General features: G+C 39.8%; 1 protein-coding gene across 10 annotated transcripts in view; it reads left to right on the forward strand.

Annotated features, from left to right (window-relative positions):
* LOC138425582 (cytidine monophosphate-N-acetylneuraminic acid hydroxylase) overlaps window positions 1-19,923 on the forward strand; it is a 301,978-nt gene that overhangs the window by 273,811 nt on the left and 8,244 nt on the right. For all 10 annotated transcript variants that reach the window (XM_069563627.1, XM_069563631.1, XM_069563630.1 and 7 more), the window contains 5 exons: window positions 1,506-1,643; window positions 4,380-4,515; window positions 11,946-12,086; window positions 16,616-16,790; window positions 18,485-18,601. In XM_069563627.1, coding sequence (XP_069419728.1) covers window positions 1,506-1,643; window positions 4,380-4,515; window positions 11,946-12,086; window positions 16,616-16,790; window positions 18,485-18,601 — 707 coding nt within the window. The remainder of the gene's footprint in view (window positions 1-1,505; window positions 1,644-4,379; window positions 4,516-11,945; window positions 12,087-16,615; window positions 16,791-18,484; window positions 18,602-19,923) is intronic.

Here is a 19,923-nt window from a genome sequence, read left to right on the forward strand (position 1 = left end):
TTTGGAACCCGTCTGTTGTTCCATGTCCAGTTCTAACTGTTGCTTCCTGACCTGCATACAGATTTCTCAAGAGGCAGGTTAGGTGGTCTGGTATTCCCATCTCTTTCAGAATTGTCCACAGTTTATTGTGATCCACACAGTCAAAGGCTTTGGCATAGTCAATAAAGCAGAAAGAGATGTTTTTCTGGAACTCTCTTGCTTTTTCCATGATCCAGCAGATGTTGGCAATTTGATCTCTGGTTCCTCTGCCTTTTCTAAAACCAGTTTGAACATCAGGAAGTTCGTGGTTCACGTATTGCTGAAGCCTGGCTTAGAGAATTTTGAGCGTTACTTTACTAGCATGTGAGATGAGTGCAATTGTGTGGTAGTTTGAGCATTCTTTGGCGTTGCCTTTCTTTGGGATTGGAATGAAAACTGACTTCCAGTCCTGTGGCCACTGCTGAGTTTTCCAAATTTGTTGGCATACTGAGTGCAGCACTTTCACAGCATCATCTTTCAGGATTTGAAATAGCTCAACTGGAATTCCATCACCTCCATTAGCTTTGTTCGTAGTGATGCTTTCTAAGGCCCACTTGACTTCACATTCCAGGATGTCTGGCTCTAGATGAGTGATCACATCATCATGATTACGTTGGTCATGAAGATCTTTTTTGTATAGTTCTTCCGTGTATTCTTGACACCTCTTCTTAATATCATCTGCTTCTGTTAGATTCATACCATTTCTGTCCTTTATCAAGCCCATCTTTGCATGAAATGTTCCCTTGGTATCTCTAATTTTCTTGAAGAGATCTCTAGTCTTTCCCATTCTATTGTTTTCCTCTATTTCTCTGCATTGATCACTGAAGAAGGCTTTCTTATCTTTTCTCGCTATTCTTTGGAACTCTGCATTCAGATGCTTATATCTTTCCTTTTCTCCTTTGCTTTTCTCCTCTCTTCTTTTCACAGCTATTTGTAAGGCCTCCCCAGACAGCCATTTTGCCTTTTTGCATTTCTTTTCCATGGGGATGGTCTTGATCCCTGTCTCCTGTACAATGTCACGAACCTCATTCCATAGTTCATCAGGCACTCTATCTGTCAGATCTAGGCCCTTAAATCTATTTCTCACTTCCACTGTATAATCATAAGGGATTTGATTAGGTCATACCTGAAAGGTCTAGTGGTTTTCCCTACTTTCTTCAATTTAAGTCTGAAGTGTAATCATACACTTCTGCTTTTCATGTGAGAAGATGGCTTTACTCCAACAGTCATTAAATAGAATTTCCAAAAGGTTGAGAGATTTGTGTTGATTTGGTTATTTTCCCCCCTGCATCATTTGAGCTCAACATCTGAAGATAGTTGGCTAAGGAAAGTAGTCTATCTATGATCTTGAAGGGAATCAAGATTATTATCCTCATCCAGAACCAACCAAATCAGTCAGGAGGAGTTTGATTTTGTTGGCCTAGGATTTCAAACTATGGTGTCCAAGATTTCACCTTGAGTATTTATGCCGTGTAATTTTTCCACAGGTCATAAAATACTCAATACAGTGGATTGCACCAGACCCAATGGAGGAAGGCTGCCTATGAAGGTTGATTTAATGATGAGTGATTTTGCTGGAGGAGCATCAGGCTTTCCGATGACTTTCAGTGGTGGAAAGTTTACTGGTAATACTTTATTTCAAAGTGATGCCAGGGAGCAGGCATGGCACTTTGCTAAACGCTTTGCAAATCAATACAAAGATAACTAAAACATGGTTCTTCCCTGCAAGAAGCTTACAATCTTACTGGGAAACCAGACTTGCAAATCACAGATTACAGACTAAAGTTCCCAGCTCAAAGTGTGCTGATGGGGCATGAAAGAAACACTAAGAGGATTAGGGAGCATCTCAGGATAAGTCAAGAAAAAGAATCATTTGGATCAATTGGATTCCTGATGTAGACCATAGAGCAGAACAGGGAGAGTCTGACATTGGTAATCCAGGCTTAAATGCTCTTGGTATGAGGTTCAGAATAGAATGTGGGCACCTTGAGGTAGGCATATGCCCTTGGCTTGGTGGAATGCTCATACCAGGGAGGGATGGGGCAAAGGAAGCCCCTCTAAAGTATGGGGTTATGGGGGTCTGGGGAGCAGGGAAAATAGGCAAATAGTGGTCAAAGAGTATAAACTTCCAGTTATAAGGTGAATATGTTCTGGGGATGTGATGCACAGCATAGTGACTATAGTTAACACCGCTGTGCTCTATATCTGAAAGTTGCAAAAAGAGCAGATCTTATGTGTTCTAACACATGAAAAATGGTAATGAGGTGATGAAGGTAATAAGCTAACCTTATTGTGGTAATCATTACGCATGCATGCATGCAATGAAATCACCGTGGTGTGTACTTTAAACTTATGTAAAATTACACATCAGTTATATCTCAAAGCTAGAAGAAATGTGCAATCCAAGGAAGAAGTGCTTCTGCTCTGGGTCTAAGTGTAGTGCTAGGTTTGGGATGGGGGAGGGTGTGTAAGTGGTACATTTTGTTCTCACTTTTGCTCAGTACTAGGATTGAAAGTGCTTAATATATGTTCACTTAATAAATGCATATGTTTTCTAAGCAATCTCTGTTTAATGATGTGGCAGAAATGCCCCACTTGCAATATGAAGAAAGCCTTGTACAGTTCCTTTTTTCTCTTAAGTCTGTATTCATTGCTTCCCAGAATGTGTCACCATGTGAGATATAGAGGGGAAGTGCTGTCCTTAGTGGGTTAACAATGTGACTGGGGAGGCAACATATACCTACTAAAGGTAGCTGCAGAATTCCATCCTTTTTTTTAAGATTTGTTTATTTGATTTTTGGCTGTGCTGTGTCTTCGTTGCTGTGTGTGGGCTTTCTCTAGTTGCGGTGAGTTGGGGCTACCCTCTAGTTGCGGTGCGTGGGCTTCTCATTGTGGTGGCTTCTCTTACTGCAGAGCATGGGCTCTAGGCATGGGGACTTCAGCAGTTGCGGTGCTTTGGCTCAGCAGCTGTAGCTCTTGGGCTCTAAAGTGCTGGCTCAGTAGTTATGACGCACAGACTTAGTTGCTCCACAGCATGTGGGATCTTCCTGGACCGGGGATCAAACCTGTGTCCCCTGCGATAGCAGGAGGATTCTTTACCACTGAGCCACCAGGGAAGTCCCAGAATGTCATTCTTAGGTGGGTATGTGTATGTGTGTGTTTACATGTGCACATATATTTAAGAAGGTCCGGAATATACCAGAACGTTAATAATTAAATGTTAATAGAGATCAGGTCTAGCTTATGGATAACTTTTATTTTTTTCTGTCTCCTTGTCTGTGTTCAACAGATGTTCATAGCGGTAGGAGGAGGAGCAGTTCCCTGACACAGTGTCCCACATGCTCTGGGCCCTGCCTAAATTCTCAACTTCCTTTACTGTCTGTATCCCCATTGCTTGACCAATGTCAGCACATACTGGCCTGCTTTTTGTTCTTCAGACTCAATACGCCAAGTACATCCATGCCCTGGTCTTTGCATGTGCTGTTTCCACTGCCTGTGCTATTACCCCTGACCTCCACACAGTGGCCAATTCCTCTTCTATGTGTATCTGTATTCTATGACTCCAATGTCATCTTCACTAACTGTCCTGTCTAATAACCCCCTCCAGCCTCTCTCTAGCCCATGGTCCTATTTTACTTTCTTCCTAGGTCATCACTGTTTGAAATAAATTTATTTACTTATTTATTATTTGCATCTTTCACTAGAATGACTGCTCCATGAGAGCAAGGAACTGCTTTTTCTTGTTCATCATTATATTCTCCATGCCTTGAACTATTTTGGCTCATAGGAGGTGCTCAATAAATACTGAGCAAATGAATGAATGAGCAAATGAACAAACTGTGAGGTAGGCATCACGATTCCATTTCACAGAGGAGAAAACAAACTTAAAGAATTTAAGTGGTAGAGCTGCGTTTTGACCCTAAGTCTTAACTGACTCCAACATCCAGGCCCTTGACCACTACACACCCCCACGGTGGAAAAAAACGTGCTTTGCATTTATAATCCACCCAGATAGCAAAGCCATTTCTATGTTAGAAGAGCATTAAGCAATACAAGAATTACAGTGCTCTTAAAATGTACATGTATGCAAGGTACAACTATACGTGCCACCCTGTGTATTCAGCTAGGTCCACATGAATTGCCATAAACAAGGAGAGGGTTCGGTGTCTTTGGCTAGTTCAGGAACAGTTTCCTAGTAACCAAATGAAATTTGCAAAATAAAGCCACTAATGACAGAGTTTTGGTCTACATCTGAGTGTCAGCTGTCAATTTTTATCTCCTGAAAGATTTCTCTACTAGAGCTTTTGTTTTTCTCTGATTTCTGAACAGAGGAGACTCTAATCCAAACCCTGTCATTCCAGAGGAATGGAAAGCCCAGTTCATTAAAACAGAAAGGAAGAAACTCCTGAACTACAAGGCTCGGCTGGTGAAGGACCTACAACCTCGAATTTATTGCCCCTTTGCTGGGTATTTTGTGGAATCCCACCCCTCAGACAAGTATGGCTGGACATTTTGTATAACATATTTACACATGAGTTAATGTATTCTGGGATGAATGATTTAGTTGTAAATGCAACATGGAATGAGAGAGAATAATTGGTAGGAATCTGGAGTTTATTTAACAAGCTGTCTGAGAACGGAGAGCATGAATGAAAGCAATACTTGGCAGCTAGAGTTAATCCAGATAGAGTTTTGTCTAGAAGGATCCTGTAAAGGATAAAGGCAAGTTATACACTAGAAATTGAACTGGGGCATTTAGTCAAGTCATTTAGTTTTCTCAATGACACTGTAAGGTAGGTATCATTATGCCTGTTCAAGTTGGTTGAAACGCAGGGGCTAAGAGATTTGCCCAAATCACTCTGCTGGAATCACTGGAGTTAAGAAATGAATCCTGGTATGCTTAGCTCTGAAGCTCTTTTCTCTACACCACACTATATCTCAGAATAGAGACTGTATCATTATCAAGTTATATTCTCATTTTTGAGTGTCTAAAAGGGTTTCTCTTGCAGCAGCATAACTTCTAGATCTTGTTTTTCAAGTGTATTTTTTGGAGGCCAGTGAGTTTTCTTTGAGAATGTTTGAAGGTTTTCATTTTATTGGTCACATGAAGTTTGGAGGAGCAGAGTCTCCAGACCTGATCCAGCATTACCTGATATCTGTTCTGAATGCTTGGTGTCATGAGAGAGGGCCAGGAGATCCCCAGGGGAGGGTCAGATAACTGGAATAGCAAGAAGGACAGTCAGAGAGGCAGCTCTGAACCAAATGGCACTGAACCATTTCAATATTTTAGCAACTATTATGTCTTCTGGCTGAACATCAGTTCTGTCCTTCAAACAATGGGAAAAGGAGCAAAGAAAAAGATTTTGCTGCCATTTACAGCTCGCACACATCACACTATATGGAAATACCCAAGAACTGAGGAACTGGACTGTGGTGACATTTTGCACTCCACACTGTCTTGGACAGTGATGAGCATCTGTTAAAAGATATAAAGAGAAAGCATGTCCAAGATCAATCAAGAAAGTCTTCTGGAGAAGGTGAAACAGTATGTCATTCAATTACTTCCATGTTCTAAGCTATGGGTCACTCAAGGGAAAAGTGAAAATTGATAGAAATATTTACCACATGACACTGGAGAGTATTAAAGTCAGGACGGTGAGGAAGTATTTCTGAGCTTGAATTAAAAATAAAAAGACCCAGAGGATTTCCTTATTTGGCTTCATGTTATGTGTTTCATGTCAAACCTTATAGTCTGAAGGCAGATAAGTTAAGCATCCTTAGGGATGACCTTTTGGTCTAAGGCTTGACCAGAGAAGAGGAATTAGATAAAATAATGGACATTTGAAGTGTTTTAATCTATTACCTAAAATATGAGAAGGAAATAACTGTTTTGCGGGGGACCCACAAAAGGGATCTCTGCCTGAAAGTTTAAGAATGGACCAGGTGGCTTAGAGAGGTAGAGAGATAGTCTGTATCTGTGGAAAAACAGAAATATGGGCAGAGAAAAAGAATGCATTGTATTCATGGAAGAATTCAAGTAGCTGGATTTCTAGTCATCAACTATGGAGACTAGCAGGTAGTAAAATAGTATTTTTGAAGTGCTTAAGGAAAAGAATGGTCAACACAGATTCTATATCCAGTGAAAATATCCTTCAAGAATGAAGGTAAGATAAAAACATTCCCAGATGAAAGGAAAACAAAGACAATTCATTACAAGAAGAGCTCCTTTAAGAGAAATGCCAAAGAAACTTATACAGATAAAAGGAAAATGACTCTAGAGGGACACTTGTGGAAGAACCACACTACCCAATTTTAAGACTCACTGTAAAACTACAGAAATCAAGACAGCATGATATTGATGAAGGGATAAACACATAGGGCAGTGAAATAGAATCTAAAAATAGATCTACCTACATATAGCCATTTGATTTTTGACAAAGGTACAAAAACAGTTCAACAGGGAAAGGATAGTCCTTTCAATGAATGTTATTTGAGCAATTGGACATTCATGTGCAAAAAATGAACCTCAGTGTAAACCCTACACTGTATCCCCTAAAATAAGTCTAAATGGGTCATAAATAAAAATGTAAATGTAGAACTATGAAACTTTCAGAGGAAGATATAGGAGAAAATCTTCATGAGCTTGGGTTAAGCAAAGTCTTCTTAGATATGGCACCAAAAGCACAATCAGTTCATTGAAAATTTTAATACATTGGGCTTTATCAAAATTAAAATATTTGCTCTGTGAAAGACACTGCTAAGGGAGTAAAATGACAAACTGCAGACTGTGAGAAAATGTTTGCAAGTCATATATCTGATTGACAATTTGTGTCTAAAATATATAATCAACTTTCAAAATTCAGTGTAAGAAAGCAAAGAACTAAAAAATAAATGGGCAAAATATTTAAACAGATACTTCACCAAATAGGCATAAGAAATGATGTGCCCATATCATTAGCCATTAGAGAATGCAGATTAAAACTGCAATGAAATAAGAATTAAAAGTAATACAAGTTATTAATAAAATTTTAATATAATTAAAATTAATAAAATAAGAATGAAAATTAATAAAATGTAATGAAAGATTACCACTATCCAATTATGACAAAGATACAGAACAATAAGACTTCTCAGACATTGCTGTTGAGAATTCAAAATGATACAGCTATCTGGAAATCAGTTTGACTGTTTCTTTAAATATATGTTTATCATACAATCCAGAAGTTCCATTCATGGGTAATTACCCTAGAGAAACTAAACTTTTGTTGAACACAAAAACTACACACAAATATTAATAGTATTTCTATTCATAATTACCAGATCAACTCAAATATCCTTCAACAGGTGATAAACAAGCCATAGTATATCCACACTATAAATGCAATAAAAAATAGATAGCTGTTGATAAACACAACAACATAGACGAATCTCAAAAGCATCATGCTAAGCAAAAAAAGTTGGCCTCAAAAGATTACAAATTGTGTGATTCCACTTGTATGACATTCCAGAAAAGGCAAAACTACTGGTTGGAGAGCAGATTGATGGTTGCCAAGGGCTGGGCTGAGGGGAGAGTTTGACTGACGGGCCAACAAGAGGGAGTTATGAGAGAACAGAATATAGAGCAGAGAGAACCGCTCTGTATCCTGACTGCAATGGTAGTTGCACAAATCTACACATATGTTAAAATTCATAGAGCTGATCACCCCAAACCGTCCAAAAATTGGATCTAAGTAATCTTAAAAATTAAAAAACCTAAACAGTTATTCTTAACACCTCAGCCATGTTAATTAAAGCTATATGTTTATTTAGATCATATTTGTAAGACAACACATATCTTAATATAGGCACATTTTATATGAGTCACAACCCTTTGAAAGAAACAAAATATACAGTTTATTCATTTAGTAAATCTTGAAGCATAGCTTTATTATTTTAAATGTTAAAATCTTATAGATATTTTCATTTTTTACAAGATTCTGTCAGTTATATAGAGCATCTGTTTCATCACACAGCTACTCAGCCGTTAATAGTGTCTTAATGAGCTCATAATAGTGTCTTTATGAGCAAACACCAGTGCCATTTGCTTCATGAAGATCCCCTTTGTGACCAGTAACTAGAGCACTTTGTGTACAAAGGGCAGGGACTTCCCATAAGCAGACAGGGAATGCATGTGTCATTCTACTCAGAGTACATTTATCTGTAAACTTGTCGGGTAGTAAAGAAATAGTCCTTGAGATTCATTTTTATGGCAAAATTCTGTAAGTACTGACCATAATTTCTCATCAACTGAGGCTTCAGAGTACAGTAGGAGAAATAGTGTACATGGAATTTAGGCTCTTCCCTACTACCACTTATTAGGACCGATTATTATTATTATTATTATTCTTTTACTTTTCTGGGCTTCATGTGTCTCGTCATTAAAACCTGACTGCTTTCATTTTGAAGTTCTGTGTTGTCTGGTGACATGTCTACATGTATCTTATTAATATGTCCGATTGCTGATGTGTTCCCTTTATTACTTCTTGTTGATATTATGTAGCTGTCTCACATCTTCCGAATATTTTCAGATAGACTGGTTTAAGGCTAAATAATAATTTCTTTTGATCAATACTGTTCATCATTCATTCATTCATCTATTGAGCTGCATGTTCTTGGTGCTGGAGAACTAGGGATGAAATGATTGTCTTAAGAGTTGGAAGAGAAAAACAATGATGATGTAGAATGATAAATGCTGTGGTACATGCGTGTTCTGAAGGCAGTGGGATACAGGTGGGAGTCAGAAACTGACTGTTGGAAACCATGGATGGGACGATTGAAACAAAGTTTTGAAGTATGAGTAAACCCTGACCAACAAAGATAGAAAGATGCTGAGATGAGTGACTACAGTTCAGTGTAGGGGACGGAGCCAGGTGTTTGAGGAAGTGGGGAGGAGGGAATGGAGGGAACCAGACAGTGAACACCACTGTGTGCCACTCCACATGACTTGGATTTATCCTTAAGAATGAGGGGGTCTGATGAGCAGAGACATGATCAGATGTGCACCAGGGAGGTTAGGCTGTATGTATGATGGGAAGGGAGATAGGAATGTCGATCCTGGAGACCAGTCTGAATATCATTAAAACAATCTCGAAAGGACTGATGAAAAACATTGGGGACTGAGAAGAGAATTCAGATTCTAGAAATATCAAGGAGGTTGCATTGTGAGGACCTGGAGAAGAACTGGATATGATGGTTTCTTACCAATGGGACACGTGACCACTTAACTTGATGCTGGCATTTAAAGTGATTACAAGCCATTCTTCTGTGTATTCATGGTTGGCAGATGTTACCCTTGGTACTCACAATACCCCTCAGAGGGTAGAATCTGGGTGTGTATTCATTTTATTATTATTTTAGAGATAGAGACAAAGAAGTTAAAGAATTTTGTGAATGCCACACATTGTGTTTTCGGAAGAGTAATCTGATAGCGTCATGTTTCTCAGGAGGCAAGGAAACCAGTTAATGAATCATTTTGAGATGAGAGGTAGGAAGAAGATGGGACAAAGAGGTGACACTGCTGCAAACTGAGGGCTGTGCCAGTGGAAGGACATTCACATGTGCAGGAAGGGAGTAGTTAGACATCTTTGGGTGGACAGACATCATTACTCATGTCTGCAAAATTGATCCCAAGATCACAAATAATGTAAGTCACCTTGGAGCTATGAAATTGCAGTGCTTACATATGTTTGTATATCTGGCTGAAAATATCTATCCAGTCTAGGTCACCAAGCTGTAGCACAAGAAAGTAAAATTCCCTTTAACAAAAATGCTTGGGTCACCCATGTCTGATGAAGTACAGTGACAAAGCCTGTTTCTCTGAATCTCTCTTTTTTGACTCCAGCACCACCACGATTACCTTCCCAAATAACATTGAAATTGATGACTTAGAACTTTTCCAGAAAGACTGTGGTTTGTAATTAAATTTGGGAGATACTCAGCTCTGATCAATAACACAATGAGAAACTAGATCTCAGGAGGGGCTATGACCGAGGATGTGTGTGTGCTCTTTTCTAACCAATGGATTTTAATGGTTTTGAATGGAAAGACTTTTTTGGGAGGGGGCTTATAAAACACAGAAATTTATTTCTCACACATCTGAAGACTGGAAAGTCTAAGATCAAGGTGCTGGCAGACTTGGTGTCTAGTGAGGGCCTGCTACCTGGTTCATAGATGCCTATCTTTTTTAATATAACCTTACATGGTGGAAGGGGTTGGAAAGATTTATCAGACTTTCTCCTAAAGTTGGGGAGAGGCTCCTCCTTGTGACCTCCTGGGAAGGTCAAGCCCCGCTCTGGCGATAGAGCACTGGATGGACACTGCTGACCTGGGACAAGTCACCCGGCCCCTCTGATCCTTAGTCTCTTTCTGTATAAAATGAGAGTAATAAAGGCAGGTATCTCATTCAGTTCAGTTCAATCACTCAGTCATGTCTGACTCTTTGTGACCCCATGAATCGCAGCATGCCAGGCCTCCCTGTCCATCACCAACTCCCGGAGTTTACTCGGACTCACATCCATCAAGTCAGTGATGCGATCCAGCCATCTCATCCTCTGTCGTCCCCTTCTTCTCCTGCCCTCAAACCCTCCCAGCATCAGAGTCTTTTCCAGTGAGTCAACCCTTCGCATGAGGTGGCCAAAGTACTGGAGCTTCAGCTTTAGCATCATTCCTTCCTAAGAACACCCAGGACTGATCTCCTTAAGAATGGACTGGTTGGATCTCCTTGCAGTCCAAGGGACTCTCAAGAGTCTTCTCCAACACCACAGTTCAAAAGCATCAATTCTTCGGCACTCAGCCTTCTTCACAGTCCAACTCTCACATCCATACATGACCACAGGAAAACCCATAGCCTTGACTAGACGGACCTTTGTTGGCAAAGTAATGTCTCTGCTTTTGAATATGCTATCTAGGTTGGTCATAACTTTCCTTCCAAGGAGTAAACGTCTTTTAATTTCATGGCTGCAATCACCATCTGCAGTGATTTTGGAGCCCCCAAAATAAAGTCTGACACTGTTTCCACTGTTTCCCCATCTATTTCCCATGAAGTGATGGGACCGGATGCCATGATCTTCGTTTTCTGAATGTTGAGCTTTAAGCCAACTTTTTCACTCTCCTCTTTCACTTTCATCAAGAGGCTTTTTAGCTCCTCTTCACTTTCTGCCATAAGGATGGTGTCTCAGTGGGTTGTAAAGATAAAAACAATTAGTTCATGTTATTTGCTTAGCATTTACTTACCAGATAATATTTAATCATCTATATATTTAATTAAAGGGCTTTCCTTATAGCTCAGCCAGTAAAGAATCTGCCTGCAGTGCAGCAGACCTGGGTTCAGTTCCTGGGTTGGGAAGATCCCCTGGAGAAGGAAATGGCAACCTACTCCAGTATTCTTGCCTGGAGAATCCCATGGATAGAGGAGACTGGCAGGCTACAGTCTATGAGGTTGCAAGAGTCAGACACAACTTAGTGACTAAACCACCACCACCACCATATTTAATTAATATTAAATACAATAAAACAAGCCAATATTCTATACACCTGAAACTAACACACTATTATAAATAACTATACTTCAATTTTTAAAAAACTGGGAAAAATTAAATATGAGTATGCTATTCCCACCTCTTTATAATAATTTCACTCTATCTAACTTCAATTTCAATTACTATGTGATTATTACTTAAAAACAAGCTATAAATGCAACCTTCTTTGACTAATAGCTGTTCCCTAATTAGGAACATTAGCCCAAATATAGTCTTTCTTTTTCCTGAGGTAAGTAGAGGGGGATTGGGAAGTATGAATGAAGAAGAAACAAATAAAAATTATGTCATTGTTCTAATAGGAATTTCAACTGAGAATAAGCTTTCTGACATGGGAATGTCTTTATTTCCTAGGTACATTAAGGAAACAAACATCAAAAATGACCCAGATGAACTCAACAATCTTATCAAGAAAAATTCTGATGTGTTAACATGGACACCGCGACCTGGAGCCACTCTTGATCTGGGTAGGATGCTAAAGGATCCAACAGACAGGTTTGGCTTAAATACTTACTAGAGAATAAAAATGATTCAGGGATTTTTTTTTCAATTTTATGAAAAAATAAAGGATATACTTATGGCCTCTTGGTAGGTCCTGATTCATAGGAATACTAAGTTTTGTGTTTTTTGGGGTTTTTTTTTTTGAGTAGCATCCTAAACTTGTCATGAATTAATATCCACACATCACTTTTCTAAACAGAATTCTTACCCTTCAAATAAAAAACTATTAAATAAGTATCTTTCAAATCTAGGGGATAAAAGATTGAATGTTTTTCTCAGTACTATAATAATTTTCTCATCCTATATAACAGTTAACCCAAGTGTTTTCCTCACCTCAGAACCTTCCTTGAAGATAAAGAGTATGGAAGTTTTTTCTTTGAAGGATAATTGATACAGCTCAAAGTGAAAAACAACGTGCCTGAGAGTTAGTTTTCATGTGAACATAAACATTCAGTTCAGTTTAGTTCAGTGACTCAGTCGTGTCCGACTCTTTGCAAGCCCATGAATCGCAGCACGCCAGGCCTCCCTGTCCATCACCATCTCCTGGAGTTCACTCAGACTCACATCCATCGAGTCAGTGATGCCATCCAGCCATCTCATCCTCTGTCGTCCCCTTCTCCTCCTGCCCCCAATCCCTCCCAGCATCAGAGTCTTTTCCAATGAGTCAACTGTCTGCATGAGGTGGCCAAAGTACTGGAGTTTCAGCTTTAGCATCATTCCTTCCAAAGAACACCCAGGGCTGATTTCCTTCAGAATGGACTGGTTGGATCTCCTTGCAGTCCAAGGAACTCTCAAGAGTCTTTTCCAACACCACAGTTCAAAAACATCAATTCTTCAGTGCTCAGCCTTCTTCAAAGTCCAACTCTCACATTCATACATGACCACAGGAAAAACCATAGCCTTGACTAGACGGACCTTAGTCGACAAAGTAATGTCTCTGCTTTTGAATATGCTATCTAGGTTGGTCATAACTTTCCTTCCAAGGAGTAAATGTCTTAATTTCATGGCTGCAGTCACCATCTGCAGTGATTTTGGAGCCCCAAAAAATAAAGTCTGACACTGTTTCCACTGTTTCCCCATCTATTTCCCATGAAGTGATGGGACGGGATGCCATGATCTTCGTTTTCTGAATGTTGAGCTTTAAGCCAACTTTTTCACGCTCCTCTTTCACTTTCATCAAGAGGCTTTTTAGTTCCTCTTCACTTTCTGCCATAAGGGTGGTGTTATCTGCATATCTGAGGTTATTGATATTTCTCCCAGCAACCTTGATTCCAGCTTGTGCTTCTTCCAGTCCAGCATTTCTCATGATGTACTCTGCATAGAAGTTAAGTAAGCAGAGTGACAGTATACTTCCTTGATGTCCTCCTTTTCCTATTTGGAACCAGTCTACCCAACTGCCAATTCCATAGGCAGTGCATTTGAACAGGAGACAGGGCCCTGGGATTGCGGTGCAGGAAACGTGAGCCTTGATGTCGCAGGCCAAGACTTTTCAAATACTTGTGTGTGGGTTCAGTCGCTCCATCATGTCTAACTCTTTGCAGCACCATGGACTGTAGCCTGCCAGGTTCCTCTGTCTATGGAATTTTCCAGGCATTTCCCCTGCTAGTTCCTTCTCCAGGGGATCTTCCCAAGTGAGGGAACGCTTTACCACTGTGCCATTAGGAAGCCCCTTACAAATACTTGTTTTGAGCCAAATGAAACTGTTAGTTCCTCACCTTTATTTAGAAATGGACTAAATGTGTCAGAAATCTGGACACACCAAAAGCACACTCCTCTCTTGGCCTTACCTTTGCAAAGTTGGCATGAATGGTGCAGCCAGCTGATTATGACCTTTTGTAACCTCCCATACCCAACTGGTTGCCACATCTAATCAATTCAGCTGCATAAATCTCTTACAAATCCACCACTCTAGTTCTTGCATTGTGACTTTAATTTAGCTTCTCACAATTTTTCACCTAGATTCCTGCAGTGGCCCCTGAGCCTCTGCTCCGATCCATTCCTCGGCACATCCTGACCCTGTGCTGCTCACAGTCCACTGGTGGGTTGAGAAATCAATGGCATTGACCACAACCAGCATTTTTAAAAAATGTAATAGAGTAAAATCAAATAGACCTGAGTATATTGCCCAGATACATATAACAAGGAATAGTATCATTTCAGGAAACTTTTGTCTCACAGGTGCCCATGTGGGAGTCCTGATGCAAAATAAAACTCTTACTGGGATCACAGGCAAGGAGTTTGAAAGTCCTTACTCTGCCTTGCTGCCAAAGATGCTTTTTTTAAATGCAAAACTCTGTCCCCTTCCCTGCTTAAAATTCCTTAGAATCTCCCCAGTATCTCAAGGGTAAAAGCAGTTTGTATTCTCTAGATCAGGGGTGAGAGAAGTTTTTAATTATTTCAGGTTTTAGCAGGGCATTCAAGAGTCTGGCATTTGGCATTTGCAGAATTCTCCATCCTCTCTCTCCAGTTCCCCAGATGTATCCTATGGTAATAATTCTCAAACTTGAAAGCACATCAGAATAACTCCAGTCACTTGGATAACTGCAGCTCCTTGGGTTCCACCCTCTAAAATTCTGATTGGGTAGATAGGAGGCAGAGCCTGGGAATCTGCATTTGTATCATCAAGTCACACCAAAGCATTCTGGGTAACAAGAGGGTTGATTATTGTTGGATTCTCAATTGTAAGACACAGAGTAAGGGATATAGGGAGACTAAGTGTTTAACTCTGCCTTCTTATGAGGGGAGGAGTGGGCAGGAGAGAACAGTAAATGTGTCCAGGAAAGCATTTGTACCTTAGAAAACAGGAGGAGGTTTCAGAGAGTAATTAGAGCAAGAGAGATCGAGATTCTGGCACGTGCTGGAGAAGGGAGGTGCAAATAATGTCATGAGTTTGGAGAATGCAGATACTTTGTTTTTTGTTTGTTTTCTAAAAAAATGTTTCTACTGAAATATAGTAGATTTACAATGTTGTGTTAGTAAATATATTTACTTTGAGTAAGTGAATAGTATGCCATTCATTCAGAAAGGACTTACTGAGCTCCTTCTGTAAACCTGGCATCATAGTAGGTACAGGCAAACAGCTGTGAAGAGGTCCTTCCCTCATGAAGTCAAATCCACCCCAGTGTAGGGGCAGTAAGTGAAAGGGGAGGGAAAGGGTGAGACAGGGTGTCCGGCCAGGGCTAGAAAGAATTTGCAAAACAGTCCAAGGAATTTGCCTATGAGTAAGGAGAGCTTGAGAAACTTATAAAGTGAGGAAAGAACATTACTGTGTTTTTTGTTTTTTGTTTTTTTTTTTTTAAATTTCCATTTGCAGAAGAGCATTTCCTGGGGGAAGAGGCCACAGTGGAAAGAACTGGAGTCAGAAAGGCCAACTGGGAGATTGAGGCTCTATCTAGCAAGAGATTAGTGAGGCTAAAAAATGAGATGAGGCAAGGAGTTGAGGAAGCAGATTTGAGATTCATTTAAAAGTTAGAAACTTTAGGATTTGACAAGTAATTTATTACCAAAACCAGTGCTTCTCTAGCTTTGGTCAAACAATGGACTAAAAGTGTTGTTTTGAGAAGTGCCACAGAGTTGCCTAATCTCTACTAGCCAGGTGCCCATTTCCTCATCACCATTCCCTCATCCCAATCACATTCTGTTCTATTACCAGGATTCGAGTTTCCATGTCCCATGCAATGATCCATCCTCACATTGGATGGGCAGCTTTAGGAATGTCAGAGAACTGTCATCCATATTGCTGACTGGGTTTCCAGGTAGAGTTGCCCTGTCTGTCAGCTTTGATTAGTACAGAAAGATGACCATATATTAGAGACACAAAATTCTCAGTATATCTTGAGGACAGGCTAAAGTCATTCCTATGTTCAACAAATGTTTGTGGGGCCCCTTCTGTGGCCAGGCTTCCTTGGTGGCTCAGACAATAAAGAATCTGCATGCAAAGCAGGAGACCAGGGTTCGATCCCTGGGTTGGGAAGATCCCCTGGAGAAGGGAAGGGCAACCCCCTCCAGTATTCTTACCTGGGAAATCCCATAGACAGAGGAGCCTGGCAGGCTACAGTCCATGGAGTAGCGAAGAGGTGGACACGACTAACACTTTCTGTGTGCCAATCACGGATGCTGCTCTCATCAAACTTATATTCTAGTGGAGGTCAGGGGGCAGGGCAGGTGTGAGCAGGCTTCTACAAACTCAGCATGACCATATTATATTCAACATTCCCATAATTTAGTGATTCGAGCTGAAAGGGTCTGCATCAGTGGCTTTCCAACTTTTTTTTCCCCAGACAAGGGCTTTTATCTTTAAATGTATTAACTTTGAGAGCCGTCACACTAAACAATTAACAGGAGCTATTCTGGTTAAGGCTGGGAAAGTGTCCCCCAAGGAACTTCTGTGGGACCTCTGGGTACCACCTGAATGATCAAAAAGCTGCTCCTCTGATTGACTGTTGAAACTGAAGTGCTAACTTTTGCCTTCCTTCCTTATTTATTGTTGTCTTCTTTCCTTCTCTTATCTTTTTGTCTTTAAGCAAAGGCATCATTGACCCTCCGGAGGGGACTAAAATTTACAAGGATTCCTGGGACTTTGGACCATATTTGAAAATCTTGAATGCTGCTGTAGGAGATGAAATATTTCGCCACCCATCCTGGATAAAAGAATACTTCACTTGGGCTGGATTTAAGGATTATAACCTGGTGGTCAGGGTATGCTTATGAAGTACCATTTGTCTTTGCTTTCCTGTATTATGGAAGTATATGAAAACCCCTTCGTATTCCAATTTGTTTCTCAATAAGCATTTTTTAACTCCTACCATTTGCTTCACAGAGAATTGATGGGACAATGTGCTTAAACAATCCCTTTTTGAAAATGTCTTCATAGGAAGCATTCTGAGGTCCAGCTCAGTTTCTCTTTGGGAGGATTCTTTTTCTTCCCATCACCATGTGTTAGTTGCTTTTGTTTTGTCGATATTTTGCGGCGTTGTGTTTATGGCAGAAAAAGCTATTTAAACTGTGAAACTGGCAGGTGGACTCCACCAGAGAGGGTGGTGTCCTATAGCAGCAGGAAGTGGGTAATTCTTATCTGCACCCATGGTGAGGAGTGAGGTTCACTAACCACAAGGTCAGCCTGGAACTTAAATTAGCCCTGATACATACACACAGAGCTTCTAGGCTCAAGTGGTTCATGCTGTAAGCTGGTCACCAGAAAACTGAGGATGTATCCAAAAGCAAAATATGTACTGAAAAGCAGAGCGTGAAAGAGAAAGAGGAGGTCCAAAATGGGCTGGAAATCCCTGCAGTACTTATCTGTATATTTTATCCCAATTATATTTAGTGCCTGAATTTGTGCACGGGGAGCAAAGTTTAGGGAACGCATCAGGAAATGGACGACATTATACCCTTGGAAACAAAGATTGGTTACCCTCGGGGTGAGGACTAGTTTCAAGTTTACCTTTCAACCCCTGAACATTAATACTTGGTAGCAGACAATACTTAGCTTTCTCAAAATCAGTAAGTCCTAAAAACCTACCCAGGAGTCAGTGCCAGGCTGTGACAAAGTTTTTGCTCATCAGTAATGAAAGAAGTATGAGTATGCATGTAAGTGTGGTTACAAAGATGTCAACTCTCTTTTCTTGGGATGAATTGTCATTATTCCAAGATTGTTGTTATTCAGTTGCCAAATTGTGTCCAACTCTTTGCGACCCCATAGACTGCAGCATGCCAGGCTTCCAAGATTAGTCCTTTCTATTTTTGAGGCATGAAAGCCTTCCTCCTTTAATGGAATAAAAGGATAGTAGATGTAAGAATTTTTTTTAAGTCCTCACTTAGCAAAATGAAATATTGATGCCTCTATTAGCTCCCAAATATTTTTTAGAAAATTGTCTTTGAAACCCGAAGACCTGAGGAACTTTGGTCTAAATGAGATTTTCAGTTGAGTGATTAATGTGAAAAAGAGAAAATATTTGGAATTTTCAATGACACTCTTTATGTTTGGCTGCTAGGTGATGGTGAGAAACATTCCATGTTTTATTTATCTTTTAGCCTGCAAACTACAGTGGTATTTGATAGCTCCTTACTAATTATACTTACTAATTACTAAGTATACTAATTATACATATATCTAAGACAATGATAACCTTCTCTGTAAATCTGAATGAAGTTAGTGATATGAAGCAGTTTTGCTAGTGTAGAAGAATAGGATTAGAATTCAATTCAGGAAAGAGAAGAGTTAGAGAGCCACGTAGACTGATGGGGGAGTAGGAGAGGAGAGAGAGACAAGCCTCTTTTTATATTTACTCCACTTCATTGCTATCATTTGCTTGCCCATTCTAGAATTTTTTGAGGATCTTGACCACCAGATTGATATGCTTCTTCCCTTTACCATGTTGTCATTTGCACAGATGATTGAGACAGATGAGGACTTCAGCCCTTTTCCTGGAGGATATGACTATTTGGTTGACTTTCTAGACTTATCCTTTCCAAAAGAAAGACCAAGCCGGGAACATCCATATGAGGAAGTAAGCAGCAACACCAGTGGAAACGCTCCTTCCTTCCTTCTTTCCTTCCTTCCTAAATAAATAAATTTTTAAATTTACTCCAAAAAAATTTGGAGTAGCTTTAGCTTTACAGTAAAGTCACAAGGATACTACAGAGAATGTTAACATACTTCTTTAACATGCTACACTTGTCACAACTAATATGCCAATATTGAAAGAATATTTTTAACTAAACTCCATACTCGCTTCGTTTTTGAGTCATTTGCAAAGACTGGCTTTTCTACCTGCTTCCTTCCGAACAGCTGACCCACCTGTGCTGTTAGCAGACCTGCAAGCATTGATCTTTGTCTGCCCCTTTACCTTTTCTCCAGCGATGTCTCCTTCCACAAACAAACCCTATTGGTAGCTTTCTACAAAAAATGTCAACATAAACCAATGCCTATTTTGAGTTCCAACTTTTAGCAGATCCCTATCCCAAGTCAGGCATGATGTTAAGAGCTGGGGCTTTGGACACAACGTCAAGACTGGTGTGGGTTCCCTACCCCTGCTGATTAGGATTACTGACTATGAGCCTTTGAATCCCTGTTCAAGTCTTTTTTTTTTTTTCCTCCTCCTTCAATGGGGCTTCTTCGTACTTTATAATTTTTTTTATGATAGTCAAATGACATAATATATATGAGCATGGATTGTAATTTTAAATTTTATGTACATGTAAGAATCACTGAATAAATTAGGAGGGTATATAGTCTGCCCTTAAGCATATTAAACATGTGCCATATAAATGTGTAATGCTTTAATTATAGAAGTTACCTTCACTTTCACTTTTCACTTTCCTGCATTGGAGAAGGAAATGGCAACCCACTCCAGTGTTCTTGCCTGGAGAATCCCAGGGACAGGGGAGCCTGGTGGGCTGACGTCTATGGGGTTGCACAGAGTCGGACATGACTGAAGTGACTTAGCAGCAGCAGCAAACGTACCTTTATATAATAGGCCTGTTCTTAAACTACATTTTAATAATTGGATTTGTATTTTTATGTTTAGTACTTGCTGTTGAAGAGAATCCTATGCTGAAACTTTAGTAAAACCGATAATCTACTGCCTGCTTTGGGGGTTTTAAAAAACTGAGTTTTCACACATAGGAAAACACTACAAGAAATACCCATTTGAAGCAAAATGAACCTGATATTTTATTGCTTTTTTTACCAAACACATACATAACACAGCTTCATAAATATAAAGTCATTTAATATAACAACCATGATATAATATTACTATACTCCCCTACAGATGAGGAAAATCCCATGCCGAGAGGTTCAATAATCTGCCCAAGGTCATATAGCTTG

The sequence above is a fragment of the Ovis canadensis genome, chromosome 20 (genome assembly GCF_042477335.2).
Source record: "Ovis canadensis isolate MfBH-ARS-UI-01 breed Bighorn chromosome 20, ARS-UI_OviCan_v2, whole genome shotgun sequence".
Lineage (NCBI taxonomy): Eukaryota > Metazoa > Chordata > Mammalia > Artiodactyla > Bovidae > Ovis > Ovis canadensis.